General features: G+C 41.9%; 2 protein-coding genes across 2 annotated transcripts in view; both read right to left on the minus strand.

Annotated features, from left to right (window-relative positions):
- Window positions 1–18,139, minus strand: part of HCN2 (hyperpolarization activated cyclic nucleotide gated potassium and sodium channel 2) — a 59,695-nt gene that overhangs the window by 8,820 nt on the left and 32,736 nt on the right. Inside the window, exons 3-4 of the mRNA XM_083181076.1 lie at window positions 1,844–2,005; window positions 107–325 (exon numbers count right to left, since the gene is read on the minus strand). Of these exons, the coding sequence (XP_083037202.1) occupies window positions 107–325; window positions 1,844–2,005 (381 nt within the window). The remainder of the gene's footprint in view (window positions 1–106; window positions 326–1,843; window positions 2,006–18,139) is intronic.
- On the minus strand, window positions 7,228–10,926 carry LOC146073670 (uncharacterized). The gene is made up of 2 exons (XM_083181041.1): window positions 10,148–10,926; window positions 7,228–9,827 (listed from the first exon to the last, which is right to left on the minus strand). The coding sequence occupies exons 1-2, from the start codon at window positions 10,692–10,694 to the stop codon at window positions 9,217–9,219; spliced, it is 1,158 nt and encodes a 385-aa protein (XP_083037167.1). The 5' UTR covers window positions 10,695–10,926; the 3' UTR covers window positions 7,228–9,216.

An 18,139-nucleotide genomic window follows, 5' to 3' on the forward strand; every position in this document is an offset into this window, starting at 1 on the left:
AGAGACTATTCAGTAAGAAAGAGAGAGACAAGACAAATAATTATACAACCATGACGTAACCTGTTACTACATAGGATAAATAAACTGGTAGCATATAGAAACTGACCTTCTCCTGGTATTGTCTGCGAGAGGAGTCCAGTGACTGGATTAGGGCAGTGGCATGTCCAATGAACATGGCATAGCACGTAGCCCCCACGATCATGCTCAACATGGTGAGCCAAATGTCAGTCATGCTCTCAGGAGCCTGGCGCCCATAACCGATACACAGCATGTGGCTCATAGCCTTGAAAAGGGCGAAGGAGTACAACTCACTCCACGAGTCATTCTGTGCAACAAAAAATAGAATTAAATGCCCGCTTGTGAGGTCTGCCCATTCATAGTCTGCTGATCAGGCAGAGGACAGGCATTTGGGTCAAACACCTTGTCATAATCAGAGGAAAAGTGCACATCCCAATTTCTTCGTGCCCGTGCTGACATGTGGCATGGATGAGGCATGCCACGGATGTGTAAATATGTAGTGTGCAAGGACATGGGCTTCATGTCTCCAAATAGTCATGTAAAGATGCATGCTGCAACCATCTAGGAGCGAGCATCCATAAAGTGCACCCACACACATGTGCAAACACTGTGTCCCACACACATGCATCAGTAAGTTGCATCTCTAAGCTGTGTCCCATACATATACCCCTTAACCAATACAGACCAAGAGATCCAACTACAGTGTCTGCTTAGGACACACTTTACCCAAAGCAGCAGAGCGGAGAGACATCACTTGGGCTGAAAGAAGAGAGAGAGCAAGAGAAAGGAAGGAGAATGAGGTGGGTATAACTAGAACATGCAAGGGAGAAATTAGAATGTCTAAATTCAGACATAGCTGTGTGCATGGTCAAGACAATGCTGCCAAATGTGATTAGAGGATTCAAACTGTGGTTAAGGAAAGGAGAAGCCTAATGGTAATGGAGGATTAAGGAGTGAATCTGAGACTGTTAGAATGACCATTGAATAAACAGGTAATAGTGGACCGTGTAATAAAATTAAAACAAAGGGGATGGACTAAAAAGTAAACAAGTTCCAACAATAGAAAGGAGAGAGACAAAAGTAGAAAGGACACAACAAGGAGGTGAAGTGGAGAGAGGCAGAAAAGAAGAGAGAAACATCTATTATTATTCCTGTGCTGAGCCATGCTATTTCAGCTGACACACGCACGAGTCACTGATCCTTCTCTCCTGTGCCTCGGTGGTTTCTCATGTGCCAGTTTGCGGCTGACTGGCACCGGCCTTCTGTGCCAAGCTCAGTTATAGATGGAGCTTCAAGGACTTAACCCCTGCTCTATCAAAAAGCATGGCAAAGAAACTTCTAGTGAAATAGAGAGAACTATAGAAAAGGCCTAGATTTCAGTGGAATTACTACTCCATGTTCTTCCCATTTTACATTAACACAACTATATAATGGGGTTAATATACAGGGTTATGGCCTCTTTGTAACCTTGTGTTTACCACTAAAAATGAGAAAAAAAATGGTCTCCTGCTTCTGTCAGTAAAGCTCTGATATCTAGAACAGAAGAGCGTCCTCCTCGCATACTAGTATTCAGCCAGGAGAATTAGGTTTAATACTCTCATGGGAATAAAGCAATGCTTCTGTATTAAATAAATTCTTTGCACATGCAAATTTATGCTAATTAAAAAAAAATCCAAATTAGCTGGGAATGAAACTAACATTTTAGACTCTTAAAGGGATTTATTGTGCATTTCCATACTAAATGTAAAATTGGCAACATTATGATTAAGCAATTGCATTCTCATAAGAAAGACGAGTCCAGCCCAAAACTGTGTGTTCTACTTACCACCATCTTGTTGATGGACACCCAGCAATTACTAGGAAATTCTTGAAGCATCGGAACGAGGAACTGAAGGCATCCATCCCAGTGACACAACAGCAGCATCATAGCAATCAAGTTAAAAATCCTCATCACTGCGCTGGCCAAGTCATAGGTCATGTGGAAAATCTACAAGAAGACCAAACTGAAGAGTTACTATGGCTAAGAAAGTTATTAGAGAGGTATTGAGAAATTAATGACAATGACAGTATAAGAAAAAAAAAAAACAAGCTGGATGGATGAACATATAGGATTATTTTTTATTACAGGTTGAGTTTACTTTATCCGAAATGCTTTGGACCATGAGCATTTTGGATAAGGGATTTTAGAATATTTTTTTATACTTACCTGGTCCCCCGGCGGTGCTTCGATGGTCCCCTGACATCCACAGTGTCCCCTGTCATTCACAGCGGCCTTTGGATCCTATTCACTGGCATCTCCGGTCGCAGGGGGGCATTGCGCGAGTGTGCCGGTGATGTCACTGGCACGCCCACGCAATGCATCCTTGGGACTGGGGATGCCGCTGAAGAGGATAACGATGGCCACCCTGGACACCCGGAAATGAGGTAAGTATGATAAAAGTGGCAGGGGGTGAACAAACCTCAAATATTCTGAAAAACCACTTTTTTTGAATATTTTGCTTTTTGAAAAACACGGATAAGGGAGACTCAACCTGTATTTACTATGCATAAACATTCAGTTGCGCTTTACAAATAGGGACAATACAGTAATGGAATAAGACAGTAATAAAACAAGACTGGGTAATGACAAAGAGGTAAGAGGGCCCTGCTTGCAAACTTACAAAATGGGTGGGTAATATATATACACATTTAGGTAAGAGCTTCCCAATGCCCAAACAAAAAACCAGACCGGTAATAATAATAATAATTTTATTTATATAGCTCTCTTTATCTAGGCAGCAGAAAAATAACCATATAATGTAAATTATTATACTCAAACTAAGCACATATATACATACAATGATTTTTCCTTCAATTTTAATGATAATTTGTTGTTCAGTTAAACATTGTGGCAACATCTAAAATGATCATGCTCTGATTATACTTAAAAAAAAAAAAACTTTGGCCAAACAATTATTATATCAAAGAAGAGAGTACATATTAATTAAAAACTATAGAACCAGCAAATACTTGCAGAAACAGAATTTCAAAAGGGGGTCCCTGAAGTAAGTACTTCTAAATTCTACCAGGATGTGAGGTGAAAATAATTTCTTAAAGCTAGTTTAATAGGGGTAGACCACATATGAACATAAGGGAGCCAAATACTTAAGAAATTTAAAGCCCTTTTTTTCCCCCTTGTTTACAGACACCTCTGTCCAGTCCATGAAAAACAAAAAGGAAATCTGGGGGTGTATTAGTATTTTCTGAATAAAGAAAAGAACCCAAAATACCGTACCAGGCTAAGCTTCGCAAAGAGGCTAAAACTATTAAAACTAATGGACTTGATGCGAAAACTGACGAAAAGCCAAACTCTGTGCACATTTCTGCTTTCCACCTAAGGAGACGGCATGCTGAAATGTGGGCACCCGTAGCAATCAAATCCAATCAAAACCACAATGGAATTTTTCTATGGCATACGGACTCATGATAGATTGACTCTAGGTGGACAGTCATTAGGTCGACCACTGATAGTTGACAGTGGGTAGGTCGACACCTTTTAATGGTCGACATTCTCCAGGTCGACAATGACAGAAGGTCGACATTGGCATGGTAGACCCTGGAAGGGTCGACACAAGTTTTTCATATTTTTTGGGGTTTAAACCGACTTTCTTCATTTGTGGCCATCCACTAGGGTGTGGAGGGATAATACTATAGTGTGCCATGCACGAAGCATGGCAAGCGCAGCGGGCCATGTGAGGGGATGCAATACACTTATATGGTGTCCATATGTTGACATAGACATCAAAAAACATGAAAAACACGTCGACCATGTCTATGTCGACAGTTTGCTTGTGTCGACCTTCTGTCACTGTCGACCTTGAGTATGGCGACCATTTAAAAGGTGTCGACCTACCCACTGTCGACATTTAGTGGTCGACCTAGAGTCAATCATTTACCATAACCTTTCTCCATCAGGTGCCCATTAAATATCGGCGCCTAAAACCTATCGATTCTCCCCTTACTGACAGGTCATGGGCTGCTTGTACTGTTCATTTGTGGGCACTCTCCATTTCCTATAGGAGTTGATCATTTCAGGCCTAGCAAGTGCCCCTCACTGAATGACTACAATGGAATTCTGACAATGCTGCAAATGTCAATGAATTTGAGGCCTAACATTAACAACTTTTTTTTCACACATGACAACAGTTGAAAAACCAGAGACACTAAGATAAATATATTACAAGGCACAGGATCTATAAACTCTGTACAAATGTTATGAGAGATGAAACTCATTCAGCCAGGGACAGCTTTTTACAGTTGGGTCATGTAGCGCAGTGACTAGCATGAATTAAAACTACATTTCAACCCATACAAAAGGTCCTAATAAGTATGGGCAAAGGGGTAATACTAATAACAAGTATTAATAAAACATGAGGTGAATTCAATGTTATATTTTACTAATATCAATGTCATTTGGCTGGACATTACAAACTGAAAGTCCTATTTATCAACAAGTGTTAAAACTCGTTCTGATAAAACATATGATGCGTATGATAAATGGTGCTACAGCCAATCAGCTCTCAACTGACATTCTTCAAACACATAACAGTTAGAAGCTGAACACATGACAGTTGGGAGCTGATTGGCTGGAGCACCATTTATCATACGCAATGAGTTTATCATTCACATCCATTTTTATCACTCATTGATAAATGAGGCGCTTAGTTTAATAAGACTAAATTACAGTAATTTAGGCTACGTGACTACAGAATATTTCATATTCTGATTATTTGTACCCTAATCCTATAATACACTATCTCAATTTATGTAAAGGCAAGATGAGCAGATACATGGTGAGGCAAAAAAAGTCATATGAAATGCTATTCAAGAATTTAATAAATAATCTAAAAAAGTATATGAAATAGAGTTTATTTTTATTGGTTTTGAGAACATAATGTACTCCAGATGTTAGCCTTCGTTCGTGATACACATTTGTAGTAAATGTCTGAAGTTTCGCTTCAGCAGGTAATTTCTGGTGTTATCGCCTACAATTTCCTGATGAAGCTCACTTTCATTTGGCTGGATGTGTTAAGAAGCAAAATTTCCTTTACTGGGTGGAAAACAATTTTCCTCAGCTTGATGAAAGGCCTCTACCCAGCCTATGGGGCCATCTGACAGAAAAAAGTGTTATATCACCCACTGGCGAAACCTTTAGGACCACTTACACATATCTTTTAATGTCCCAAAAACCACAGATGGTGCAAATAACGTTTTTAAAGTTTAAAAATCATACGATTTATTCTGTACACTCACAAGTAAAAATGAAACAAAAGCACATAACCAATATGGGTAGCGGGCTCCAAGGGTGGGGAGGCGGAGAATTTAACCTTTAACAGCCTGTCACAAGCGGCAAGGGATTCTCCGTCCTCAACGTCCATCTGGGTCCCGGGCCCGTTCGGTGGTCGCGTGTGCTTAAGCACGCTTTCGGGCACGACGGGCTGTTAAAGGTTAAAATACTCCGCCTCCCCACCCTTGGAGCCAGTTACCCATATGGGTTATGTGCTTTTGTTTCATCTTTACTTGTGAGTGTACAGAATAAATTGTGTGATTTTTAAACTTTAAAAACATTATTTGCACCATTTGTGTTTTTTTTTTAGTCTTTCTGGGATTCTACTTAGAGGAGCAAAAAGATACAGAAGACCTTGTGTTGTTGTGATATGCGCCTAAACTACAACTCCATGTGAGTGCAATATATATAAAAAAAAGATCATGCTGATTACATGATACAGGATTGCACTATAGCCCTTATTCAGATCTGATTGCAGTACAAATTTGTTTGGAATATGGGCAAAACCATGTGCACTGCAGGTGGGGCAGATGTAACATGTGCAGACTAGAGAGAGTTAATTTTGGGTGGGGTGTGTTGAAACTGAAATCTAAATTGCAGTGTAAAAATAATGCAGCCAGTATTTATCCTGCACAGAAACAAAATAACACACAAATCTAACTCTCTCTGCACATGTTACATCTGCCCCACATGCAGTGCACATAGTTTTGCCCATTTTCCAAACAAATTTGTACCGCAATCAGATCTGAATAAGGGCAAATAGGCAGTTACCCCACCCTCTGGAACTGCACTGCAAACCGCAAAAGTGATCCAAGCTTAATAAGGCCCAAGCTCCTGTCCCTGTAGCAAAGGGGAAAAGCTGGAAATGGTAAGACTGTTTTATGTTTTATGTAGAGGTCACGTTAGATATGGCTTCATGACAAGTTTTGGGATTCCATGAGGGAAGGAATTTATAGAGACTCATCTAGTGGAAACTGCAAGGATTGGTATATTTGAATGTTGCTGTTGGTTTCTGTTCAGGGATTTAAGCAAATGCATGCCTCAGTCACTGAGAGCTGTCGAGCGTATTATCTGTACGTATAGTAGGCAGCATGCTGGACCAGTAACAACAATGGGAAGAAACCCAGGAATTAACATTGCACTAAAAGGGAACTACTGTACAAACCTCAATAAAGGAAGCTCATTATTAACATATGAAGTGATGTTTAAATGGGAAAATAATGTAGGTAATTGAAAGCTTTGTAACAGCCATAACACAATAAGACCTACTTATTTCAATTAATTACAGAAATACAAAACCACAATTATGATTAGCAGTACAAGAAAATGCATATTGCATATCGACATCATGATTTTTAACACCAATTAGAAGAGGCTGCATACTAATTAACAGTTACTTATATAGCACACTCATATTATACAGTGCTTTAGAAAATGCTATTATAAAAACATCAGCTCAGCAGCTTCCCCTGCCCCCACACAAACCGTTACACTTACCACGCCATTTCCCATTCCTCTGGTCTCCAAATGATGTGGTATGCACGTGTATGTCTCATGTAATGTGCCCAGTGCTCGCAGTGTAAGCTGGGACAGGCACACATTTTATATTAAAATATTGGTGTGTGTGTGTGTGTGTGTGTGTGTGTGTGTGTGTAGGTGTGTAGGAGGAGTGTATATAATCACCAACAGTGGCTGCAGCATTGACCGTGTAGTCATGGGAGACCGCTTACCACATATAGGCATATATATGATCATGTTTGTAATATATCTATTGGATGGTTCCCCCAGGGATCAGATTCCATGAACACACTCATAATCCTGCCCCCAGACTCTCATTGGCTAGTTTCACAGGAGTCCAGGGGCTGTGAGTTTGCAGGGAGCACCCACTGTATTCAACATGGAATACAGTACCCCGGGATGGTCCCCTGGGAAACCATCCAGCAAATATATTAAACACATCACAGCAGCACTAATATATATATATATATATACACACTATATATTGAGAGCTATGTGTAATAGGGAGTGTATGTATATTAGGAGGCTATTGTATACACTGAGTTTAAATACAGAATATATTGGATGGGGGGACAGCGTGTTTACTATGGGTATATATGTATATAAGTGAATATGTGTAGGAAGGGTATATGAGAGGTGTATATAATACATTGGTGGTATGTGTATAAGTGTTCCTGCTAGCCTGTTTCAGCAGGGTACTACATCCTGCCCTTTTTTTTAATCTAAAAAAGCCCTCTTTATTTCAGCGCACCTGCGGGATCAGTTATCACCCTATAATGTACAGAATACAGTCAGGGCACATTACATTGTAGTTGTACACACTGTGCCCATCTCTGAAACAGGAACATAGTTTCTATCCACTGCGAATTGGAACTCACAGGAGGGACCCATCACTGCTGTGGTTGCCCACATAACTGCAGGGATTTGGTATACCTCACTTATACCCCTTTCACACAGAAAAATCCCAAAAACCCAGGTATTTCCCGGATACAAAAACCCGGGTACAACTAGGCAGCAAGGGGCTGACCCCCTTTCACACAGGAGCAAAAACCCGGGTATTTCCCGTGTCGACCCCTTTCACACAGAAGCCGGATTTTTCCTGCAAAACTCTGTGTGTCATAAGAAAAGGACAGTTTTAAAGGCACACAGAGATGAGGTCATCAAAAGTGGGAGGTGTCTGCTCACTGGATTGCATTAAACATGGCTGACAAGTTGCAGAACACCCTCACTATTAACCTAAATACTATGACACAGTAGAAAAACAAGGACACATTGGTTGTATGTTTGAAAGAACTGGTTTTATTTTTCACAAAATGTGTTTTATGCAGTTCACTTTAAATATAAAATGTTTTCAAATATAAATCTTTAGTGGTCATAAATATCCTTACAACACTGAAACGACATTGAACTATTGCAACACGAGGTACAATATGTATTTAGCATAGGTATACTATCAGTGGTGGGTGAATAGGTTGTGCTGCCATCCAAGCTGGTATAGTATAGGGGAGACACACACCTAGTCCGACTGTCCAGCAGCCACACATTTTCATCCGGCACTGTATATATAGATAAACACTTGTATTTGCAATTTTTGGTACCTGTAGGGCACAGGTCTTCAACCTGTGGCCCTTCAGATGTTGTGGAACTACATGTCCCCGCATGCCCTGAGTTTTTTTGCCATCCAACTATAGGAAAAAATGTGGCAATGCATGGTGGGACATGTAGTTTCACAACATCTGGAGGGCCACAGGTTGAAGACCTGTGCTGTAGGGCAATTCTAAACACTCTGGCTCCTGCCGGGCAGTGAAAACCCGCACGGCCAGGAATCTGTGCCGCACACAGCAGTTTACAATGATGGGATCCGGCTGAAACCAGGCGGGCTGGGTGAATGGTCACATCTGTGCCCATTATTAACTACGGTGTGTGTCACGGCTTCCTGGCCGTGCGGGGTTTCGCCATCCGACAGGAGTCGGAGTGTGTGAAATAGCCCTTAGTACACCCAAAAAAAATATAAATATATAAATATAAGCCCCAAACAGGGAATTTTTTTATTGCCTTAAAGATAAAGAAGGCACACTGTGTACACATTATAGATTATGTTCAGCCACATATCTAGAGTATACTCTATTTGTACACATTTAAATAAAAAAAAGTTTGAGAACTTTGATTCAGCTCCAAACTGAAGAACCAAATGAGCTTTTTTGAGGCTCATAAACTAAAGAACCATAATACTCTACTGTGTGCATCAAAATGGAACACAGCATTTAAAGGCCCTTGTAAGTGCCACTTTTTAACCAAGAAAAATTGAACGAGGCCAGAAAAAATAGAAATAGAACAACCATATAGCAACATTACTACAAATGCCTGTAGGCAGTGCTGATTACAGTGCTAACAGGAGTGTTATGATTACTAGCATTCACTGAATCATCAGCATAATTTTTCACATTGCCATATTGCCTACTACATCCTGTGCCATTGACAGTATCATGCACTGTCTCCTGTGGACTGGTATTGGCATGTGGCCTACTTGGCTGTGTGGCATGTGAAAAATTATTGCCCATGTTTTCAGTATAACTACGCCCTTGGCCCTGCACAGTAGTTTGGCTTGAATTTGAAGGCATAAATGTATGGCCTCTGTGTGGTGGATTACAATAATCACCCTCAGCGTACGGACTACACAGCTTGTAAGGGTGCGGATTCTGTAATGTAGACACCATATTGGAAAGGAAGGTCATCTGTGCATCACGATTTTCACGCGCTATGCGTTCGTGCAGACCCACCAACTGTGTGAGAAAGGAATCTTGCAACTGTCTCTCGTTGTCAAAGAAGCGCTGTAGTCGGGCATCCTCTTGAGTTTGAAATTCAAGATCGGACTCTCGGAGATGATCTACCAGGATTCTTGACATTGAGCGCGTAGCAAGCTCCATCTTTGACGGTTTTTTCTTCCTTGCAGGTACATCAAATACTAAAAAAAAGGAAAAATCATTACAATCCAATAGCGCCATGCCAGTATATATATATATATATATATATATATATATACACTACTACTACTGGTTCCCACAATACCCCTCTCCAGGGCACACCACATGTGTGCTGTAGTAGTGGGTGCGTGGTTGTTACCTGTGTTACTGTGGGACTACAGGTCCCAGCAAGCCTGCAACACATGCTGATACTTGGGAGAACCACAGGTACTAGCATGTGGGGCATTAAAGGCCTGCTGATACCTATAGCCCCCTGTACATCTATTAAAATAGATACACAAACAATACTTGAAAAACTTACTGTTACGACGCAACGTTGGGGTCTCAGTCTGTGCAGGAGCGGGTGTCCCAGATGGGGTAATGGTGCTGGCTCCACTGTCGTCAACCTCAGCCTCTATTGGATCAATTGTGTCCTCCATGGCAGCAATAGGATCAGGGATGCTGTTGTCTATGCTGTCTTCCAACTCCATTATAGGTGGGCAAGATGGGCTGCATTCTGGAGTTATGCTCCGTGATGAAGCTGCACTGGATGATGATATGGCAACAGGGTTCACCAGGGCAGAATTGCCAAAGACCTCGTTACATTGGTCGAAGTAAACCCATTCCATCCTCCCAGCACCACTTTTCCTCCTGTTGTTGTCACAAACTTTGTTGTAATACCTGCGCAGAGCTTTTAGTTTGTTGACCACCTGCTGCTGGGTGCGCACAATGCCCCTTGAAGTGAGGACCTTGGCAATATTGGTGTAGACTACAGCGTCCTTCACTGTGCCAGTAATCTGTTTGCGGATTTCTTCCTCCCCTCTGACACTGAGCAGCTCACGGATCTCCTCATCTTTCCAGTGCGCCATGTCCTCTGCCACGTGCGCTCAGCCAATCAGGGAAGCTGTAAAGATCAGCCAATCACGCAGCACCATGCTGCACAGCCAATGAACATGATTTTTCAATAGTCGGGAGAAAAACACGGGTCGGGACCTTTCACACAGCCGCAGACACGTGTCTGACACGGGAAAAACCCAGGTAAATTACTGGGTCGAAGTCCCGGAACTTTAGACCCGTGTTGACCCTTTCAGACAGAAGAAAAACCCGTGTCGACACGACAGGAGCAGGGAAATTACCGGGTCTTTTTTTCTGTCTGAAAGGGGTATTACAATGTCTAGGTCGACACTAGAAAAAGGTCAATACAAGTAAAAAGGTTGACATGAGTGTTTCAAGTTTTTGTGTCAATGTCGCACCTGAGCACATGCACCCCCAATTACAGCCCCCTTCACTCGCCATGCTTCGGGCCAGGTATCCCGCTCCACTACCACTGCACTCGGCACACTTTATTGTTCCTAATGGCAGTCCACGTGGATGGTACAACTCCACAACATGATAAAGCACGTGTCAACCTTTTTTTCTTGTATCGACAGACAATTTCCACCTCACCTATTGCTTTTGTCTACCATATTTATATCGACCTATGCATTTTCTGTCAGCCAACTGGATATCCTGATGAAGAGTGAAAGAACAGGTTAAGCAGTGAGCAGGTCCTACTTACACCAGGGTTTCCCTCAAGGTGGGAGCACACTCTTCAAACTGTGTTAATGATATGCACGATAATAATATCATTAACAATATCATTGTGCATATCGCTCAGTGCATACCCACTATATAGCTAGTTATTGATGCATGCTCCCACAGATAACTCCTATCATCTGAACATGCAATGAAATCTGCCGATATTGTCCGTGACTGCATGTCCAGTGGGAGTCACTCATTGAACGTTATCATTAACAATATCATTCAGTGTTTAACCTGTGGATCAAATGTTTCGAGGCACCACTGATATCGTTAACATTATCGGCGGTACCCAATAACTTAGTGTGTACAGGGCATTACTCTACCATTACAGTCCAGGTGTTAAGGATATCAATGCTTGAGCACACGTGACTTAATTAGTACAGCCATAAATTCAACTCGAGCATATAAAGGTTTAACATACAATCCGTTTAAATTAGGACACTCAAAAATTAGGACACTCAAGAATGTCACAGTTGTATGGCTGATTAAAGTCAGGTGAAATGCAGGCTTGATGTCAACCAGCCACAGAACCTGTACAATTCATAAGTGTCCTGGTTTTAAGATGAAATGGTAAGCCTAAACATATCTTTAAAACCTGCACTTTAATAACAGTTTGGGAAAATCAGGGCTCCTACACTATGGGGTAAATGTATATTTGTCAATATAGTGGAGAAGCAGTACTGATACCTTCATTATTTGTAGACCCCCATAACAAAAGTTTGTAATGGGCCCTACGTGCAAAGCAATGGTGATACATGTATACACTGAGTGGCCAAATTATTATGACCACATGTGTAGTCAGCAGACAGCACATACATGGCAGCATTGTGGAGGCACAGAGTAATGTGAGGAGTGTAAAATAACAGACAATTAAACAGACTTTTCAGACTCAATGGGGTGTATTCAATGCCGGTGCGAGCGGCCGGCGAGGGGGTTAAACTGTGAGGATCGCAGAAAACCAGTGATCCTCGCAGTTTAACCCCCGCGCCAGCCGCTCGCACTATGCAACGTTCCGGGGGAATCCTCGCCGTCACAGAACTGCGAGGATTCCCCTAAACTGCGAGAGCCGAGGCTAGTGCAGCAAACTCGCTGTAATTAGCCTCGATTCTCGCAGCTTTTGGAGGCACATACGCCAATTCTCCCTCGCTCAAAAAACATGGATTCGTGACCCCATGCTAAGAAGGTCGGGACCCACTTTGGGGTCAGGACCCACAGTTTGAGAACCGCTGATCTAGTTTAACCATCTGATTAAACTTTTCTATTTACACACAAGGTTAAAGATAGTTTTAAAAGTTCTTCCCTAGAAGCAATCTATATATGTAAATAAGATTCCCCATTGAAGGAGCTGTCACTTCTAACAAGGCCACTGACATGGCATCCCGCTGAGCCAATGCATTAAGCACTGAGTATTATGGGAAGACCATGGTTAGTGTGGAATCAGTATCCAAAAGAATTCTGCACTGTTTTTGAATATTTAGTAGAGAAACTGCAACGAAGGTGCTTCATAGACCATGTGCCTATTAAATCCAAATGATTTCTCAAGTTAGAGAAAAACACAGTAATATGTAAACATAGACCCATCCTTATATTCTAAGGGGGGAATTCAATTCACAGCAATACATGCAAAATGACGCTTGGAGGGTCAAAACAACAGAACCTTAACGCTCCATTGCGGTCTACAAGCCAAACATCGCAGCACCAATCATCGCAGTGACACAGCACTGAGAATTGTATTCCTTTTTAAGCTTTTTATTCCAAATTTGTCATTCATTTTTAATATATGCACATTTTTTGCCTTTAGTATTTACTAATAGTTGTTTAAATAACCGTTATCTATTAGGTGTGGTTATTTGTTGCACTTATGGTAAATCTCAGATTAGTTTATTTTTTTGCAGCCGCATAAGTCAGACAGAGGACCTTATTCAGCTAGGCTGTGTTTGGACCAATGCTTTGTTAGTGCGCATGCGCATTTCTGCATATGTGCATACGCAGGGTGCGTGTACCCACAGCGAACATTCTGTTCGCCGGGTGCACTCACCCAACATACATAACAGGTGGGGGAGTGCAGAGAGCGGCATGGGACGCCGCGAAGCCCCATTACCATATGGAAATGCCCAACGTTTCATGGGCGTTCCCATGAGAATGCTGGGCGGGGTTTGGTGGACTCCCAAGGCTGCACAGACTTGCAAATCAACCAGAATAACCCCCAGAGTCCAAGCTGCAATGGTGAGAGTTCCAGTACTGGTGTAAGCATTTACACGACGTTGCAACAGCAATTTGCCGTATGAACTCCCTTCGGACAAGTTAATTGAATCCTCCTATATGTTGACATTTTGAACACTTGGTGGTATATTTTTTGGTACTTGTGTATTATCAGGGCGCCCATTACGTAGTTTACGTAGTGGTGTATTCAGAATACCAATACAGCACTCTGCTGGCTATGTAAACTACGTCAGTGGCTCTGGAGCCGTAAAAATACACAATGCTTAATATCCCCATTATCCACGGCATACCCCCAGTATCCATGTCAGCGTGGAGTTGATTTTATAAAGTGTGGTGAGCGCGTCCCCTTGTGGGGCTCACTGCGCTCGCCACACTTTATAAAATTCAACTCCACGCCGACGTGGATACTGGGGGTATGCCGTGGATAGTGGGGATATGATGTGGATAGTGGGGGTGAGTAGATAAGGCACCTAGATAAGGCACACTTTTTCTTCAAACTAATTGGTTTTGACAGGTCCACGCCCCTTTTATACAGTTTGTCCACGCCCCCATTTATCCGCGTTTGATATGAAAGTGGTATAAATAATATTAACCCCCGTATTAAAATATAATTGGTTTGATACTGTAACTTCATACACGGATATTGGCTATGTGAAATAACACATATATAAAGTACGCTTAATGATATCTTAACCAGCTGGAAGAATTTCTAAACATAATGCTAAAAAAGTTGTTAGAAAAATATGGTATACAACAGATATATAATTCGTAGAAATGTAGATCTTGTTTTATATCAAATTTGATTTGTGTAGGATGTCGCGCAACGCCGATCATCAAAACAGCCGGCTGAAAGCCAGTTATTATAACGTATTAAAGCCGGGGAGTTTTTGCGGCTTTGATAAATATTATAAAGCTTTGAAAAATAAATTTAAAAGATCCGATGTGAGAAAATGGTTACAAGAGCAAGACGCGTACACATTGCACAAACCGGCTAGAAAAAACTATAAAAGGAATATGATATGCGTATCGGATATAAATCAACAGTGGCAATGTGATTTGGTATCACTCATAGATCTGGCAAAGCACAACGACGGCGTAAAATATATACTAACCGTCATCGATATATTCAGTAAGAGGGCCTGGGCTGAAAGTCTGACTGCTAAGAGCGCGACGACTGTCGCTAAGGCTTTTGAAAAATTATTCCAACAGGGGGACGTACCGCGGAAACTACAAACCGATAATGGTAAAGAGTTTCTAAACAAAGTCCTAAAAAAGTTGTTAGAAAAATACGGTATACAACATTTCACAACCAATAATGATGTGAAAGCCGCCGTTATAGAACGCTTCAATAGGACTTTAAAAACACGAATGTGGCGATATTTCACGGCGAATAATACATACCGATATATAGACGTTTTACAAGCGTTCATTACCAGTTATAATAACACATACCATAGAACGATTAAGCGGGCGCCGAATGAGGTGGATGGCTCTAATGCGCTGGATGTCTTCAAGACGATATATGGCGATTACTTTAGAAGTAAGAAAACAAAGGCTTGTTTAGCGGTCGGGGACCACGTTCGTATCTCAAAATATAAGGATATATTTCAGAAAGGTTACGAACAGAGTTTTTCTGAGGAAATATTTGTAATACGCGGCGTGAACACTAAAGGACTTAAGCCGCTTTACACGTTGGAGGATCTCTACGGGGAGGCTATAACGGGTAGTTTTTACCCCGAAGAACTTCAAAGTATACCGAAAAACTACAATAGGATTTACAAAGTGGAGAAGATTTAAAAAAATAAGACGGTTAGAGGGAGGAAACACGTATTAGTCAAGTGGCGTGGATACCCCACAAAATTTAACAGTTGGGTCGCTGCATCGGAGATAAAAGATATATAAACAAAGAGGAAGATGGATGACAAACCCTTCTACATAACATTGCCGAGTAACGCCTCAGCCGATACATTTCCACAAAATAAGATTTCTGACTATACCACAAAGTTAGCAAGGCCTATAGACTTAAGTGGAGATTGGGAAGTAGCTCTTACAGAAATACAATACCCACACACCTGGAATACAATCGATGTGCGTGATTGTGTGTTGAAAATAACAAAGTGGGATGGGACGAGCGGTACAGTAACGAGGGTTTGCGTTAAACCGGGGTTTTATGAAACCATCGGGGCGTTACTGTTTTCTTTCAACGCTGAAATTGACCGACATAAACTGGATGGTTTAAAACTATTGTACGATCCGCTTGAACGAGAGATAATCATCGACAACAAGGCGATGTACAACATCTCAGCCGGTCCTAAATTGTCGAGAATACTGGGGTTATACCCGAAAACTAAGTTTTTAAAACCGTGCGCCGACATCAGCGGAGGGCAATATACGCTCTTCGTGTACACAGATATTATCGAACATCAGAGGGTCGGTGATAGTTATGTTCCGTTGTTGCGCACCGTTGAAATAAAGGGCCGTAACAACGAGATGGTCACTATACGGTATGAGAAGCCCGATTATGTTCCGTTGTGCAAGACGCATTTTGACACTATAGCCATAGAGATAAAGAATGATCAGAACGAAAACATGTCATTCAAGTTTGGGAAAGCGAACGTGAAACTACATTTCAGACGCCGCAAATCCGAATTTTATTAAAGACAATGGTGGCCGTTAAAAATTATGGTGACCCGGGGCTCTACGCGCAATATTATAAAACACAGGCCGGTAATGGATTACCCGGTTTTCACGGCAGCGCGTATATGTACGGGTGCGGTTTAGGTGGAATTTTTCGAAGCCTGTTCAGAAAAGCGGTACCGCTTTTCCGAAGAGGGCTGGCGATAGCAAAGCCCTACGTGAAGAATGCAGCACGCAACATCGCGAAAGACGTCATCGGACAAGCCACAGCGGCGGTTGTGAGCAAAATACACGACGCAAATCAAGCGAAGCAAGATGGATCAGGTTTAATCTATGCCAGGAAAGGGGCGGCTAAAAATAAACGGAAGCGGGCAATACGACTTCCGACATGGTGCAGACCCCTTTTAAACAAAAAACGGAGCAGACGCGGCTTAATTAAAAAAAGGAAACCGAAGCGAAGGGTCGGTGATATTTTTTAAGCATGTCTTTCATACACAATGAATCCATGGAATGCGCAAAATCTGAACTTGATCTTTTTGACGTACCACCGACGCAGACCAGCGTAGAGAAAAGCCTCTACGTCGAAGTTCAACCTTTGGCGGCATTATCCGAGACCGCGCCGCTTGAATTCTACATAGCGGCCAGCGGGGAACACTACTACGATCTGAACAACACGTTGCTGTACGTGACCTGCAAGATCGTACGGCCTGATAACACTGCTATACCTCAAGACGCCAAGGTCGCTCTTATTAATTACCCCATAGCAACTTTATTTAGCCAGGTTGATGTCACTTTGGGCGATAGGCTCATATCGCAGTCCAATAATCTTTACGCTTATAGGGCCTACATAGAGACCATACTGAATTATAGCTCAGATGCGTTATCCACAAAACACACAACTGGATTATTCTACAAAGATGTGGCTGGAGAACACAACACAAGAACCCTGGATGGTGTAAACACAGGGTTTATAAAAAGGGCAAGAACAACGGCACAAAGTCGAACGGTTGAATTATTGGGGCCGCTACACTGTGACCTTTTTCATCAACATAAACTAATATTGAACGCCGTGGACTTGAAGATAAAACTCATCAGAAACAAAGATGCTTTCTGCTTAATGTCTGCTGAAGCGGAGGCCTTTAAAATTCAGATTGTTGCAGCGTCCCTGTTTGTGAAAAGGGTTCAGGTCTCACCCGCAGTCCGGATTGGACACGCCCAGGCCTTACTGACCACCAACGCCAAATATGCGATCGATAGAGTGGGCATGAAGATCTATAGCATACCGACGGGGAGTCGCGTATTTAATTTAGAAAATCTGTTTTTAGGACAGGTGCCAAAAACCGTTATAGCCGCTTTTGTAGATAATGAAGCGTTTTCAGGAGCCTATGACAAAAACCCTCTACGGTTTGAACATAAAAATGTAAACTTCGCATCCCTATACCTGGATGGAACACCGCATCCGGCCAAACCATTTCAACCAGACTTTGAACACGGTAATGCGGTTCGCGAGTATATGTCGCTCATTCAGATCACAAATAAGCAGAAATCAGATTCGGGTATACTAATTGACCGTGAAGAGTACCTCAACGGCTACACACTATTTGCTTTTGATCTGTCGCCTGAACAGGAATGCGCGGAGCATCTGTCTCTAATCAGAACCGGAAATCTACGAGCTGAATTCCGGTTTGCAGGAGCACTAGACCGGACAGTCAACATAATAATATACGCATTATTTGATAATATCATCGAGATCAACCAGCGGCGCGATGTGTTGTATGATTATCTATAAATGAAATAAATAATTTTTATATTTATCGTATATTTACCAATATTCATCACCCCATCAGCGATATGAACACATTACAGATAAATT

This window comes from Crinia signifera, chromosome 1 (assembly GCF_055691185.1).
Source record: "Crinia signifera chromosome 1, ASM5569118v1, whole genome shotgun sequence".
NCBI lineage: Eukaryota > Metazoa > Chordata > Amphibia > Anura > Myobatrachidae > Crinia > Crinia signifera.

What these genes read in the sequence shown, in the direction of transcription:
- LOC146073670 (XM_083181041.1), bottom strand. Translation starts at nt 10,694, where the DNA reads ATGGCGCACTGGAAAGATGAGGAGATCCGTGAGCTGCTCAGTGTCAGA. An exon ending in CCCAACGTTGCGTCGTAACA is followed by an intron (nt 9,828 to 10,147) that starts GTAAGTTTTTCA and finishes CCTTTTTTTTAG; the next exon opens with TATTTGATGTACCTGCAAGG.